The sequence below is a fragment of the Numida meleagris genome, chromosome 14 (assembly GCF_002078875.1).
Source record: "Numida meleagris isolate 19003 breed g44 Domestic line chromosome 14, NumMel1.0, whole genome shotgun sequence".
NCBI lineage: Eukaryota > Metazoa > Chordata > Aves > Galliformes > Numididae > Numida > Numida meleagris.
The window spans coordinates 2,325,949-2,339,882 of record NC_034422.1 but is presented as its reverse complement, the minus strand read 5'-3'; the positions used below and the strand labels follow the sequence as shown (position 1 = coordinate 2,339,882).

At 47.0% G+C, this 13,934-nt stretch overlaps 1 protein-coding gene across 1 annotated transcript in view; it reads right to left on the bottom strand.

The window, feature by feature from the left end:
- GALNT9 (polypeptide N-acetylgalactosaminyltransferase 9) overlaps nt 1-13,934 on the bottom strand; it is a 375,903-nt gene that overhangs the window by 267,996 nt on the left and 93,973 nt on the right. The window contains exon 3 of the mRNA XM_021412958.1: nt 6,193-6,290. Coding sequence (XP_021268633.1) covers nt 6,193-6,290 — 98 coding nt within the window. The remainder of the gene's footprint in view (nt 1-6,192; nt 6,291-13,934) is intronic.

Here is a 13,934-nt window from a genome sequence, read left to right as displayed (position 1 = left end):
ATGGCTAATATATCATTTTCTAGTCTGGCAAGCAATATATTGCTCTGCCTGGATAAGGCTGAGATTAGATATATCTATACGAAACAATGGAAGCATAAGAACTTTTTCAATCAATATTTTGATAAAATTGGCATTTAATGTCAATCATTTGATAACCTTCTTGTTGAAGTACAAGGGCACGTCCTTGGCTTCGTTAAAAAAAAATCTGTTGCATTATGCAAATAAAAGTTCCTACCAACTGGATGGGAACGGCCACGCAAAAACATTAGCGAGATAAATGCCCGGTGACTGCTGCAAGGACAACTGGGAGCCCAGACAGCTTCATTCTCCTCATACAGCCAGATTGTGGAACGGATGAAGTGCACGGTTCCCTGCTGTAACGAGGCCTTTCTCTAAGTCTTTGCATACTGCATATTATGGCAGAGGGAGGAGTGCAGGAGAGTGATGTGCTCCAGGAGACGTTCCTGGCTGGGATTTCTGACCAGTGCTATGATGGAGGTTCTCATCACTTAACGTCCATTGTAAGGCAGCTTCACCCTCTGCACCCAGGATGCCACCATTCTGCCATTCTCAGAACTGGATGGTAGAAGTACCATCACCAAATTTTCACAAGAAGTGCTAACAAAACGCACGCCACGTGACTAACACGAGTTCAAACAGTGCACTGAATTGTAAATTTTTATTTTCCTGGTAAACTATTTATTCCTCCTTTTAACTTAATAATAGGACAGTTGTTGGCATCTGTCCCTATTACCCCTCTCCCCACTTTCTGCACATTCAGGTGTTTCCACCCAATTGTACAGACCTAACAGCCAGACCCGGCTGCTGCAGACCGGCAGCTCCAGGCTCAGTGCTGGCGGCACACGGAAGCAGGGAGTCAATGAGGCAATGGACGGGAGGAACATCCTTACAGTGCCCAGTGATCCGTGTCTGCTCTCTGACAATGCGGTTTGAACTTCAGCCTTGAGCCATGAATTAAGAACCATTTGCAGCAGGATTTTCTTGCCAAGCACTGCACAAACCCTGCAGTTTGCGGGCAGCACAGAAGCGGGTCTGTTTCTGGACTTGCACGTGCTACTCACACAAGCTTCCAAAGCTGCACAGCTGCCCCTGCAAGCACCCAGTCCTCTCTACAAAGCATAAATAATCCCAAGAACATCCCGTTCTATTCATATTTTACCAGAAGCTGGTCAGACAGCATATATATCACAAATATTTTGAAACACTAAATGGGATATGGCTTAATGCCAGAGAAGGTCCAAGCACAGCGTTCTCTGCAGACTTAGCAGCGACTGCTGCTATTGTATCCTGCTGTCACACAGTGCTGTCTCACTTGAGAAGACAAGAATCCGCCCTGAGGAGTGGTAGAAGTGAGAGAACTAGACAACTCTATCCATAGCTTTTTACTCATAGATGTACACCAAGTATTCAGTATTTCTGCTTCTCTACCCTTACTTCATATTCTGTGGCTTTGACTTCTGTAAGAAAGGCTTGACACTGGTTAAGCACGATTACGTGTTTTCTTGAGGGGTCTGAATGAGAAGCGTGGTCACCCAAGGCTCCCTCAAGGACAGGGAAGGAGAGGGGCAGCTTCCAAGCACAGCTCAGCCCACGTAAGATCTGAGTTCCCCCCACTCACAGAGTCCGGATGTAACCTAGGACAGGACTTCCCCAAATTATGCACCACTATTTGTCCAGATCCCAGCTAAAGTGGAAAATAAAGGTTAAATGACATTCTTAACCCAATGCACAAGAAGAAAGCATCCTCTTCCTCAGCCACATAGCCAAGCACGCATCCAGCAGCACATTCCAGCTTTGGCATTCCAAGCACCTCGTGCCAGACTCCCCGTACACCTGCCACGATGCAGCAAAGCTGCGCTGCCAGAGGGCCCAGCACTCTTCTCCCTCTATTTGTGCTTTGTGCTGCGGCACTTTCCCCCCACATCAGGGATTGCCCAAACTGACACTGCAAGAAAGTGCCGAGTTGGCATTGATTCCCTGCCACATGCTGCACTTCTTGAACAGGAAATGAAATTGCATGGTCAGGACAAGATGACCAGGGCACAAATCTGCTACTGGCAGCTGTGGAACCACACTGCCAGAGTACAAGGAAACACGAGAACTAAGTTACAGGTTTTGCAGTCACAGACATTGCCCTGCTCCTTCAGGAGACCTACTGAAGAGCAGCAGGGAGGTTAACGTCTCTGACGGATTCAAGTTGTTTCACAGCACTCCTCAACAGGCATAAAACCAGCATTAAAACGATGCCATGAAGAGTCATTTGAAATGTTTAGTTTACAATCCATTTCATTCCAGAGATGTTAAGAGCGGATACACATCCAAGAAACGACGCCCACCGTGGCGTTACTCCCCAGAAGCCTTCTGCAGGTGTCAGGGATCCATTGGCTCGTAACAGCAGGGCACGTAATTGCTTCCACTCCGTTCTGAAATGCCGCATTACCAAGATACATCGCCTATTACTTTCTTGCTACCACCTCCATTTAAGTTCTTAATTGGGCAGAATCATTTCATTCAAGCACGGGAAAGAAAATCCACGTGTTATTTTTTTTAAACCAATAGTTAAAAGGCACGGCAAACAATCCTGCTCCAGCAGCCCAAGGCAAAGCCTGCCCAGCAGATGGAAGCGCTGGAGGAGGTGCACCGGGAGCTCCACGTGCGGGGATGCAGGGCAAGGGGAGGTGTGGGCGAAGAGTAATGAGCTTGACCTTGTCAAAGGCCATCATTATTGATAATAACAAAGTTCAACAGTATTACTATAGGATTTCACAACCGTTAACCTTCATTGCCGGAGGGCTAATTGTGACCTTCCTTGTGTCTCCTTCACACCTAATTAGGTTTCCGTTGTAAAGAGATAAAAGAGTGTTTGTATCAGTGGGGCATCTCTTTCTGCAGCCCAATGAATTCATGAAAGAGTGAGATTGTTAAGAGAGAGACAGAGAGAGAGGAAAAAAAAATACAGGAAAAGGCAGGAGTCATTAATAGACTTTAGAATAAAATCCTGACAGATTCAAATTGATTCTGCTGCCTGAGAAAATTGAGTGCAGAGGGAATTAGATTTATGCACTGTTAAATGTAACTGCCTGGCAGTATCCATACAGAAAGCTGTTAAAATGGTAATCTTTAGAGATGTATGAAAATTGTGTGTGAATAGACCAATGAACCATCACTCGGAGCATGCCTCTTCCAGCCGAATGATACAAGACGGTATTATTATTATTAATAATGTATTACAAACACTATGCATTATGTATGTAATTTAATCATAGCATCTAAACGTATAAACAACAGCAGAGGCGCTCGGTAACTTTGCTGTGCGCGTGGTTCTACATTGGCTTTTCCTCCTGCAGGGCCCCCCAAGGACTGGGTGAGCGCTGGCAGCCCCAGCAGCACGTGCCCAGGGCAGAGCAGCAAGCAGCTCTTTCCAGCAGGCAGTCACATCGAAATACAGCTATTTGGGTTTGTTTGTTTGCCTCTGTTTTAATCTTTTCAGCTAAAAACGCCCGATCGGTAAACTGTACCAAGATTAAGTTCTAGCAAGGAGCACGGATAGCACACGCAGACAACGGGAAGCGTGAATTTCTACCAGGGAAGTTAGAAACAAGTTCCTAATAAACACGCTCTATAGCTCAGATTGAGAGGAAAAATCAAGCGGAAGAAATGCCTTCTTGATTCCCCATTTGAATTCAGATCTCTGGTTCTTATCTCAGCCTTATCTCTGGCATCAAAGCAACTCAGTGAGATGAAGTTACTGCTGATGATAGGGACAATCGCTGATTGATCTTTCAAGATCTGATTTAGATTACAGGCTGTCATGTCTCTTTTTGTAACTCTAATGGCTGTAACTTTGCTCCACCCGCATACAGCGGTGCGCTCGCTGCAGAAATGGAGCTATTTCAGAACAGAGCAAGTCGCCCTTTATCCTTGCTTTGTCCCTTCGAGCACAGGGGGCTGTAAAAAGTTGTAAATCCAGAAATGCCTCCAGGTGAGCCAGCCTGTTACTTCACTTGGACCCTTCCGGTGCCAAACTGGAACTCATCGCATACTTCTTTCCAATGAGAAAAGGCTGTTTCTCCACAGAAAAATTAATTCACTAAAGCTCTGCAAAGGAGCACAGCCAGCACCCAGGGCAGGGAGCTCAACAAACCCCCTCCTGCTCCCTGCCAGCTCCGGGGTTATCTTGAAAGGTGCCCTCCATGCTATTTCATTAACACAGGTGGACATACCTGCTGCTGAAACATAGCAATGCAGGCAAACCTTCAGCTAACATGAGACCGCCTTCTTTTCCCTGATGATTTCATTTTCTCTAGTTTTTATCTTTGTTCTCTATGAGGCAGCACTGGAAATAACTTGCCTGGCTTGTAACCGAGTCACTCCGAGCAGCTTTCTCCTTTGCCTTTGAAAAATAGGGGTAGCCCTGTGCAGTTAGCTGGTAACATAATTCACGGCTATTTCCCCAGCTGAGCTCAAATGCGATTAACCCAGGCTGAGTTCACACAAACGAGTACACGAACTGATCTCCAGCGGGTGGGTGGTTTCACTCCACTGTTTTTAGCAAAGGACAATCTGCGCTGGTTGCAGAGCACTTGCAATATTGGGAATTTCTTTTATGAGAGCTTTTAGAAGTCCTGAATGTAAAAACGTCATTAAATCCTCACATTTCCTGGATACGAACTGAGACATTAATTGCAAAATAAAGCTTCTTAAGACAATTTAAAGAGCTGCAACTAGTCAAAGCACTCGCTGACGACCAAGGAAAACAAAGCATCAACGCTATGCAACAGTCTCCTCCTGCGCTGGGCCAGCTCCTCAGAGCACAGGTTCAAATATAAGAGGAGCTCTCGATCCTCCCCTATTTGAATCCCATTTATAATACAGGGATTCAAGAAAATCTGGTCACACAGGCACACGGGCATCCACTTGTGAATACCCTGAGCATAGGGATGAATCACAGGGGAGCCAGTGGGATTATTAGGTACGGTCACTGTAAACAAGTTCAGCCTTACACAGAAGAAGAGCTAAAGAACAGGAATTCTGGAGAATTAGCATTGCCAAAATTAACAATACGGGAGGGGCTGTGCAAATTTATGTCTCATCTCTGGAAAATCCTGGCATAAGGAACTGAACAGAAGGAAGTGACAAAACCCCTGAACTAGGCGACCTGCAGAGGTAACACATTCCTGCCCAGCCCCCACCCCAGCCCGTGCTGCAGCAGGCCCTGCAGTAACAGTGTTCATGTCCTCCTTTGGAAGATAACATCTTATCTACTGCAGCAGGTTCCATTCCTGGAACTCCAGAGCCAACACACTCCATCAGGCTTCCAGAATCCAGTAAGCAGGAGGAGCAATAGGCCACCTATGCCTCGTCAGACAGGAGAAGAGCTTAATAAGCAAACAGGGAAAGCATTGGGTTCTCAGACATCTTGGAGAGAGCTACTAAGTGCATATTATGAAAATATAAAAACATCTAAATATCTTACTCGTTTCTTGCTTCAAAAGTATCCAAAATGCTTTTCTGGAATAAAGAGCTGTATGAGCTGATAAAAGACTGTCTGCTATGGGCTATGGAGGTGGCTAAAGATACATTTGCATGTGTATTTGTGGAACAAAATACCAGAAGAAGAGAGTTAAGGTCACAAGTACTCACAGTTGCAGGGATGTTCTGCACAGGGATTTGGTGCTCTTGCTGGAGAGAGCTGTGAGGTACTTCCCACAACTGCCCTGGTTACATCTTTGCAAAACCTTAACCAGGTGCAGGGTATGTCTGATGATAAGCTTAAATAAGCATGATTACGGTCTTGTTTCGTTTGCAAATAAAAGAAGTCCTTACACTAATTGCACTAGCATGGAGGAGTGCTGACCCCAGCTTTTCAAACAATCCATAGCAGCAACATATTCAATGCATTTCACATCAGCTGGCAGAGGCCGTGCCCTGAGCTGCCCCACCCCGGGCAGCAGAGAAGCAGGGCTTTGAAAGGTGAAGAGGTGATTTGAGGGCACAGCTGATAAAGATCCCGTCCACACAGCAGGATTCAGTTTTGAATCCTAAACGCTCATAGCCAAAAACAAAAGCAAAGCAGACAATGGGAGAAGAAGCTCAGATAAACAAACACGGGCTGGAAGCAGAGCCCAGCACAGAGGTTAAGAGCACTGCATCTGCTAAAAGGCAAAGTACCTCTGCCAGCAGGGGCAGGAGCCAGCAGGAGACGGAGGGCTTGCTCGGCGGCCAGCGTGCACTCTCTTTCAGGTGAAGATGCCGCTTTCCAGAATGGCCTACAAACAAACAAAAAAAAGAATGAAATTCCAGGTTAAAATACGTAACTATAAAGCCAGTGCATTAATAATGACAGTGGTGAGTGGGGCTGGGCAGGGCACAATGCAGCACAGGAGCACGGACCTGCCCTGCAGGCACAGCGATGGGAGCAAGGCGCGGGGCATCTTGCTTAGCACCTCATTTCTGGTGAGCAGATGTTTTCTGGGCACCACAGACTCCTGCTTTAATTTGCATTGTTAATAATGTGGAGCAGAAAACTCTGATTAACAAAATAATTAGCAAGCATTTAAAGTCTTTTTTTCTTTGTTTTTTTGGTTGAACCCTACAGTATCCTCCATCTCCTCAAAGGCAGACCATGAGCTCTAAGGCACGAGACCCCAGCAAAGCCACACGCAGGGAATTGAGCTCCCCTCCACTCCTGGCCCCTGGGGTCAGGATTTACCCAGTGCTGTCTGCTTGCATCTTCTGGGATTCCCACCTCAAATCAATAGGAAAGTCCTGTAGGACGCACTTGAACTGCTTTACTGCTTAAACAGGCGTGTGCAATAATGTGCTGACAAAAATGTATGGGGAAAATATTCTTCAGTATATTGTTCTGTGGAGAAAAGCATGCTGGTAAAGGCAAGCATGTTTTATTTACCAGGTTGGCTCATTTTCAGAGCAGCTTTCTATAACAAACCAGTTTAATAATATTCTTGAAAGCAAGAAGGATAACTATAAATAGGACCGGGACCTGTCTGTGAAACTTCTGCATGAAACTTTAATGGCAAGAGAAATAGCCTTAATGTATTGCACTTGACAAATTCTTTATTGCTTTTCTACCTTCGTGTTGTGCCAAAGCCAGCACCAAGAAGAGCACTGCTCAGCAGCACAGGCAGCCACCTGCTGCCCCAACCTCAGCCCAGCAGAGTGTTTTCATCCACTGCACCACTCAATCAAAACGAGCCTGGGATGAGGTTCCCTGTGTGGGTTTCGAGGGGACCCAGCTGCCCTGTGCAAGTAGAAGTCTCGAGCCTGAGCCATGCACTACCTTGTGCTTAGTCAAATCTCGGCCGCACGCGGGGGCTCTTGAAATGAACGACCCATTCATTTCCCTCCATCCGTTCAGCTGGCCTTTGCTGGATCTAATAACTACCGAGCCTCCAGTCTATCGAAAATGCAATCTATCTCCCAAGGCTTTAAAGATTTTATCCGCGTGCCCTCCACGCACATACTGCTACATGGAAATGAAAGGGATTTACTGCTGGGTTGTTCAAGAGTAACGCAGAGCCCATTAGGAATTTCAGATGAAAAACTATTTTTTAATAAGACATGGTAATTTCTGCTCTTAATTTCCATTTTAACAATTTTATCTATGTATATTGCGTATCAATTTACAAGTATTTACAACAATAATCATTCTTTTAATTACTTATAACTAACAATTACTTTAAGTAGTTTTTCTCTCCTTCCTTTTCCATTCCTCCCTCCTTAAATCTCTGCGGTGCACGTAATGAAGAAGGAGCGCGCCTTGCCTGGGACTGCTCAGAAGGAACTCGGGGCTGCATTCCTATTACTGGCTGCTGTGCATGTTTGTACTGGTGCCTGAGAAAGACCAGAAATCTCTCTGCCTTTAGCCACCTGGGTTCCTGGAACCATACATGAGCACTTCTGGTTGCAGCCCTCGCCCATCTGTCAAGCACCTCGGTGTCTTTATGGCGCGTGCTGAGGGTCCCACAGCTCCCACCTTCCCAGGAGTTTTATTTTCCTTCAGACTCTCCCCAGTGTGGAATGCCTCCATCCCAAACTGCCTTTACTACTCCACAGTCCTGTAAAAGGCTGGAATGTGCACAGTGATCCTAAGGGAGGTCAGTACCCGCATCCTGTCACATTGAAGCGAGTCTGAGACACCGCTGCTCTCACTTAAATGGAGAGTGCAGTGCTGCTGAATTCCCAAATATTTCAGAGTACCACGACTGTGTCAACGAGCAACCTGCAAGGGGAAGGGCAGGGCAAAGCCTGTGTGTTCAGGTGGAATTTAAAACACACAGAAACCACTCGCAGAGCAGCTGGGAAGGCTGAGCCCGGTACCAGGATGCACACACAGACAGAGGAATCCGGCAAAGGCCACAGAACAAGAGGGGCCTGCGCAGGAGAGACTTGTGCAGGCAAACATACAGCCTGGCAATGGCAGCTGAGATGAGAACTTTTCCTACCCTCCCTCAGTCCCGACGTGATTTCACAATCAGAACTGCAGACTGCCGCTGCGCTCACGGTGTTTAAAAACCAGCTCATGCTCCAGCAGCGAGCGCACGGCCGGCACTGCGGCTCTGCTGCAGCCCGTGCTCGGGGCTCTGCTGCTGCCAGAGCTGCTGGGAGCTCACGGAGCTCAGGGCAGAGAGAAGAGCCCCCGTGTGCCTCTGCAGCAGCAAACCTGCCGCTTTCCCTCCAGAAGATGACTTGATCTTACAAGTCCAAAACCACTTGGTAGTTTTGTGCCATGCTGAGGTGTCTGATAGAGGGGACCGAGCCGTGAATACTCACTTCTTTCTACCAGAAAAAAAAAACCAAGAGCCCTCTCCCTGCTTAGCAAAACAGCTGCTGCTTGTTCCCATCCAGCTGAGCTCCCCCAGCCCCACCTGCAGCCCTGCTGCTCTGTCACAGCCTCAGCTTCCAGCTCCAGCCCTTCTCGCTGCATCTCCTGCACACGTGCTCACAGCCGTACCCACACCGGGCCCCAGAGCCAGCCCAGCAGCGCCCTGACCCCTGTGCTTGCTGCTCAGCAGAGATGTTGGGCTGGAAGTCATCAGCCGCGGCCGCACACCAGGGCCAGGCAGTGTTTACCTCATCTGCAGACCAGGCACATCCACTCAGGGAGGAAAAAAAGAAAATCACAGGCAATTTGTCAGAGCATTAGCTGATAATTCAGACAGAAATGTTAGATCTTGAGGCACAGCTTGGGGCTGCAGGGGAAACGTTATTGACTCTGACAGATCCCTGATGACATTTCCACCCCCTCTGCAGGGGCAAGGCTACATTTAGACACACTTAAGTTTTCATTCAAATTCGAGATTAACACAGCAAGTGGACAGCGGGGAAAGAAAGCGAGGAAAGGTCGGGGAGGAAGAGGGAGCTCGCTTTGCTGGGTTCTGGCTTTTCTTCCCCCCTCTGTAATTGTGGCCTAATTGTTTCCTTTAAAACTCATTGAGCTCACCATGGTAATTATTACACAAGCTTAGAAATAAATATTCCTTCCACTTGGAGACAGCCATTGCTGCCAACTTAATGCCGCTTACTCGCTGTGATAGCTCTGCATGCAGACTTAGGCAATGCCAAATTCTTCCGAGACTTGATCAAATGTTTCAGGTCCCTTCCATCCCCTCCTGCTTCCCGGCCCCTTGCAGTTATTCACTGTCTCAAGCAGAGATATGAAATGCCTTCAGGTTCTTTCTTTTCTTGCTCTGTGTATTGGTGGCATTCAGCACAAAGCTGTCCCGAGCCGTCAATGACAGCTGTTAAGCAGCAAATAATAGTACTAATTGGAGCATATCTAATTAGACAGCAATTTTCAAATGTGGGTGCCTAAGGAGGTGCACTGTCATTCAGCACGACTCTGCTCCTCATTCACTTGAGTTCCCTTGAAAATGCCACACGTGCAGCTGTATTTAAGCTCATCTGTGCATATGATTTTTTAAAAAAAAACCAAGTTTGCCTCCAGTTTGCCCAAACTGAGCCTGGTTAACAACCCGACCCTGCAAACTGCAGCACAACCTGAACTGCATCTGCTGCACGTTGGCTCCGGTGGCACTGCGAGCATCCTGCCGTCCCCAGCTTCCCTGCCTGACCATTAGGCCTCACGGCCATGCAGGCTGCATTCCCATTGACTTTGGGAATGCCGCTGAGGATTCTGCTAAGAGTTGCTCAACTTCTGGCAGGGGACCAGACCCAGCTGCTCTAGTGGCTATTTGTGTGTTCTAATGGCATAAAGACTTTGCTGAAGCAAGCACAAGCGCTCCCAAAGCATCGTATACCCAATGAATCAGGGCCACGACGGGCAAGAGGGAAACAGGATCTCATTTAGTCCTGGACATGTGCAATAATTTAACGAAGACCCTCTCACACTTGAGCTAGCATGCAGGATGCAGCTGTTAACTTTCAACATGCTAAAGGCCAAAGACAATGAAAGATCCAGACACCATGGAGGTTAAATCAGTGCATCATTTGACAGGGAACTGTGAGCCATTAACCTTTCCACTGGCACTCAGAGCGAAGAGCTGGAAGATAAACACGTTGGGTAGGAAACAAATTGGTTCATTCGAATGCTATTAATGTGTGTGCCCTTGGAGGCCACATTTATGCTTTTGGAAAATTACACATTCATGCATAATGAAGTGAGATATAGCTCACCGATTACCAACAGGGTGCAGAGCCCACGATAAGGATTTATGGCAGGTGCCTAATTCTCTAACCATTTGCAAATTAAGTATTTACAAGCGTAATGCTGGCTATTTTATTGCCAGTTTAAGTTACCATCATTTCAGCTTTTTATTTTGCACTGAAACTGAACTGAGCATTTAATATCCATGATGTGTAATTTATTGAAGTATAATTTGGTGATGTTATAGCGGGAATTTGGGCAGTACCTAAAGATCCTAATTGTAATACAACTACACATAAACTCAGGAAGAAATCTATGCCCTAAAACACTTGTTCTCCACTGCTGAGACAGAAAAAGACTGTGATGCACATTGCAGAGGAAGGAAACCTGGTAAAGAAATTAAATGTCTTGCTAATGCCTCGTGAAGTGTTCGTCATAGTTAGCAATAAGTAAAGAAATAAATAAATAAAAATCCAGGCCTCCTGCCCCACACACTTCCCTTTTAACGGCAAAAAAAGTAGATTTTTTTACCCGCTGATGGATTCTGAGCAAATCCAGCCAGATGAGCAGCTCTCGGTGCTGCATCCTGCTGTTTGTACTTGGGACACTCATTCACTCCCCACTAGACCACGGGGTTTGTATTGTTTAAGCATGTCCTGCACACCACACCACGTGCAGGTCGGTGTGAACCCACTGAGCAGCAGACCGTCCCCAAAGAGCTGCCAGCACCCAACAAACCTGGCTGGCTGACTTTAACACTTGCCCTCTCCCACCTCCATCGCAGGTGCTGCAGGCTGGCTGGGACACGGGCATGGGCTGCATGCGTTGGAAGGCACCCAAACAAGAACATGGACAAATGGTGGAGTTTCAGCTGTGGAATGCCTTTAAAACTCGACAGAAATGACTCCCAGGAGGAGGGACGGATGACATGATTTCCATCGGTGCTCTCCTCCAGGTGGAGAGAGCACTGATGGAGCTCCCATGCCATCAGGTGTGTGCAAAATGATATTGCCACGGACTTCTTGGATGCAGGTCAAACTGAGGAGCACGAACTGTTTTGTACCACATCTCTGCATTCTGCTACTGGAATCTCCCACCAGTTTCCCTTCAGTAATATAGCAAAAAATACTTTTCCTCCTCGAGCTTCTCTAAGTATCAGGCACAGACAGCAAAGGCAAAAGCTCTTTAAGCCAGCGAGTGTAATTCCCCACCGTAATAAGCAAATTAACTTAAGGGTTAGGACCTAACGAAGTGGATCTTGCATATCTTGCATTATAAGTCTCTCTTGGCCAAGTCCCTCTCAGACCACACCAAAAAACTGATGGCCTTCTGGCACTGCCCTGACCCACGTGAAAGGAGCAGGTTAGAGTCTGTTGTGTGTGAATGCAGGTCCCATGAATCAAGATCCAACACCTTGCTTACCAGAGGGTTTCTAAGATGAGATTCAACTAATCCTGATGAATTCGTGCCCTACCCTGAGAGCCAATAAACCCATTAGGTATTTCTGGTCTGCTGGAGAACAGATAAAATGATATCGTTATGGGAAAACTGTTAATGCACAGTGGTTCAAGAAAAAGGAGAGAAAGGGAAGAAACCAGATTGGACTGGAACATCTACCAAGTACTTATGCTGTTTTCCGGCCAACACTTACTGAGAATCTATTTTCAAATGCAGCAGGAGAAGCTGTTAATAATTGGTGAGTTAGCCCTGATGCTAAGTACTGTGTGTAAGTTTAGAACAATTGACATTTGTAAAGGTTAAAATGGAGATTCTTCATCCATAAGATGCTACTTCTGTGTCTTCCGGAGATGCTGAATGAAAGACACATAGCTACAACGACAGATTTACAAGAGCTGTTAACACCAGAACAGCATTTGAAAGCACTTGTTTTCCTGCAGAAAGCAAAGCAGGGAAACACACACAGGTCTCTAATTGTTTTCCTTAAACCAATAACGCTGTCTTTCCTTTCACTCTCCTGAATTTCTTGAATTTGAGTGGAGCTGGGTGACAAAGTGAGCAGGTCAAGGCTGTGTGGCTTTGAAAATCCCACCCTTTATCTGAGGTTGAAGCAATCACAAGGAAAACAAGTGGAGAGACAGAAGACACAAATGCTGTTCCACTCCTCCAAGATCAGGATGTGTCTCCATCCTCTGACACAAAGCTCACAGACAATTAGCAGACCTCACGCACCTTCCCATGCTGATTCGATACGAAGCACATAATTCCCTCTTTAAACCATTCTCAGTTTGAAGATCTTCTTGCATTTCATCTCCAGAGATCCTGTTTTTCCCCATCTCGCTGTTCCTCCAGCACACACGGATACCTGCAGTGCACCCACAACAGCTCATCCAAACGCTCCGCTCGTGCCATCCCACGCAACGCGCACGATTCCAGCACGCACCCAACAAGACTCCGGCACTGCTGACAACACGGCCCTCCCGTCCTCCTCTGCTCCCTCACACCCTTCCCTCTGGCTGCAGAGTGATGGATGAAAGCTGCACCCCTGCCAAGCTGCCCCGTGCCCCACACCACGGCTGGGGGTGCTCAGCGGAGCGCAGACTGTCCTCAGCCCACTCCGGCCTCACGACAGCAGAATTACGTCTCTTAATTACGACCACCCCAGCTCCCCGAATGTTCACATTTTTTCCAGTTACTAAATAAGTTAATCACTTCATGAACAAGGAAATCTGCAGATGCCTTTGAGGCTTTGTTAACATAGTGCCTAAGCCAGCTTTACACTCTCTTCTAATCCTCTTTAAGACACTATGAGGCAGTGAAGTAGCCTATAATCAGTTTTTAAGGTTATAGACAATATCCCCACTCAAGCTGGTTGCCTAGAGCAACAGTGCAGGAACTGAACACTAGCAATGAGATTGGATTACTTGCTTTGTTTATTCATCCATATATATTTATCCTCTGCTCTGCCTACAGCAGAAGCAGGGATTTTGCAGCCTGTGCCATACGCGTCTGAATGTGGAGCAGAATTTATGTAAATAAATGCAGACAGGCTTCACAAAATAATCTCTTTCCATTCCCGGTTCTTTCCCTTCCCTTTCCACCTCAGCACCTGGAAGCTCAGAGCCCTCCCAGGACTGCAGCGTGCCCTGCCAGCAGCTCAGCCCTGCACGGAGCTGGGAAGACATCGCTGCCGAGTGCCTGAGCCCCCAGTGATGTCTGTGAACAGCGAGCGGGCACAGGGCCAGCAGCTGGGGCTGCCAACTCGCCTTCACTACAGATCTGCCCCACTCTGATCTCTGGGAACCCCCAGCTACTATTTGCATAAAGG